This window comes from Sinocyclocheilus rhinocerous, unplaced genomic scaffold (genome assembly GCF_001515625.1).
Source record: "Sinocyclocheilus rhinocerous isolate Xijiao unplaced genomic scaffold, SAMN03320098_v1.1 scaffold1253, whole genome shotgun sequence".
In the NCBI taxonomy this organism is placed as follows: Eukaryota; Metazoa; Chordata; class Actinopteri; order Cypriniformes; family Cyprinidae; genus Sinocyclocheilus; species Sinocyclocheilus rhinocerous.
The window spans coordinates 81640-83317 of record NW_015642062.1 but is presented as its reverse complement, the minus strand read 5'-3'; the positions used below and the strand labels follow the sequence as shown (position 1 = coordinate 83317).

The 1678-nt window shown below is 29.3% G+C and overlaps 1 protein-coding gene across 1 annotated transcript in view; it reads right to left on the bottom strand.

The window, feature by feature from the left end:
* LOC107755620 (cyclin-dependent kinase 14-like) overlaps positions 1–1678 on the bottom strand; it is a 169345-nt gene that overhangs the window by 132612 nt on the left and 35055 nt on the right. Inside the window, exon 6 of the mRNA XM_016572512.1 lies at positions 1374–1497. Coding sequence (XP_016427998.1) covers positions 1374–1497 — 124 coding nt within the window. The remainder of the gene's footprint in view (positions 1–1373; positions 1498–1678) is intronic.

Genomic DNA, 1678 nt, shown 5'->3' with positions numbered 1-1678 from the left:
TATATATATATATATATATATATAATAAAATATTATTAAATACAATATTTTAAGTTTATTTATTATAATTATTTTTATTCATTAGTTTAAGTTTATATATTAAATAAAATACAATACTATGCAATATTTAAAGTTTATTGCAAAATGTTAAAAATATTATATTTAAAAACAAAAAATGCTTTAATTTTGTTTACAATATTGTTAAAATTACAAGAAATAAACCTAAAACTAATTATTAAAAATGATCCAACTAAATTGACATAAAATACTGTATTTAAAATTTTTTTTTTTTTTTTAATAATATATTTTAAGTTTATTGCTAAATATTCAAAGCAGTTTGAGAGAGTTGGGAGACAGAATGCTTTATGGGAGCAGGTGGTCACGACTGTCTTTTGTTGTGATTTCATTAAACAGGCAGCTGAAGGTAAACCGAACTATAACCAGTTTAACTATCAGTGACGGGTCACTCGTCTCTGTGCTGTTGTTCCGGCTCATTCTCCTCTCACTAATGGCTCTTCTGCTGCTGGTCAAACACATGCGTGTCGTGTGTTTAGCTGCTGATCCAGACTCACAACAGGCCTGTTCACTCTCTAGTGCCTCTGGAAAAGCAGTCAATGCAGCGATGTGTGTCTGTGTCTACCCATAATGCCCTTGTGACAGGAGACTGGACATATGGCGATACACACACAAACACACACACACACACACACACACACTCTCACACACACACAGACACACACACACACTAGAGCACTGGTACTACAGTACCTAACTGCTGCTGCAATAAAAACAAAAGCATATATATATAGATGATTATATATTTATATTTATTTAAATTATCTGATTGTTTTTAAACGTTTATTTATTAAATATTAATTTTTATCTATTTAATGTATCAACTCAAGTCTAAATAGTTTACTCTGAACGAAATATTCATATACAATATCAATACACAAAAAAATTTATTAATACATACACAGTCATATTTATTAAACATAAATATATATACTGGGCAATGACATATATAAATAATATAAATTAATACAAATAAAATAAAGGTAATTAATCATACATTTTATAAACACATTTATATTAATTTATATTAATAATGTATATTAAGTTGCTAAAGAAATAAATTAAAATATTAATATTTACAAAAATACAGATTTTATAATAATCATGTTTAAATATTTATTTAATAATTTATTAATAATTATTTATAATTTGTTATTTTGATATTTGTCAAAATATCTGTCAGAGCTTTTAAACAAACGATTCATATTTAATTTAAATTGGTAAACATATGTAATAAAAAAGTGTTTATCCTACGAATACTCGACGTAATTATTAGTGAATGAGAGCCAGTTTCTCACCGAAGTCGGCCAGTTTGAGTTCTCCGGTGTCGCTGATGAGCAGGTTCTGTGGTTTCAGGTCACGGTGAAGGATGTAGCGCTGATGGATGTAAGACAAACCCCTCAGTAACTGGAACAGGAACAGCTGCGGAAACACAAGATTCATGTGTAAGAGTCACAGATCACCTGCCAATCCATATATCACTTAAAACACAAATCAACATCACACGCGTCAGTCAAACTGAACAGGATCCAGTAGGCCTGGGTGATAAAACGGTATCGATATTTATCGACGGTACACCTTCTTCGATATCGATAGAAAAAAT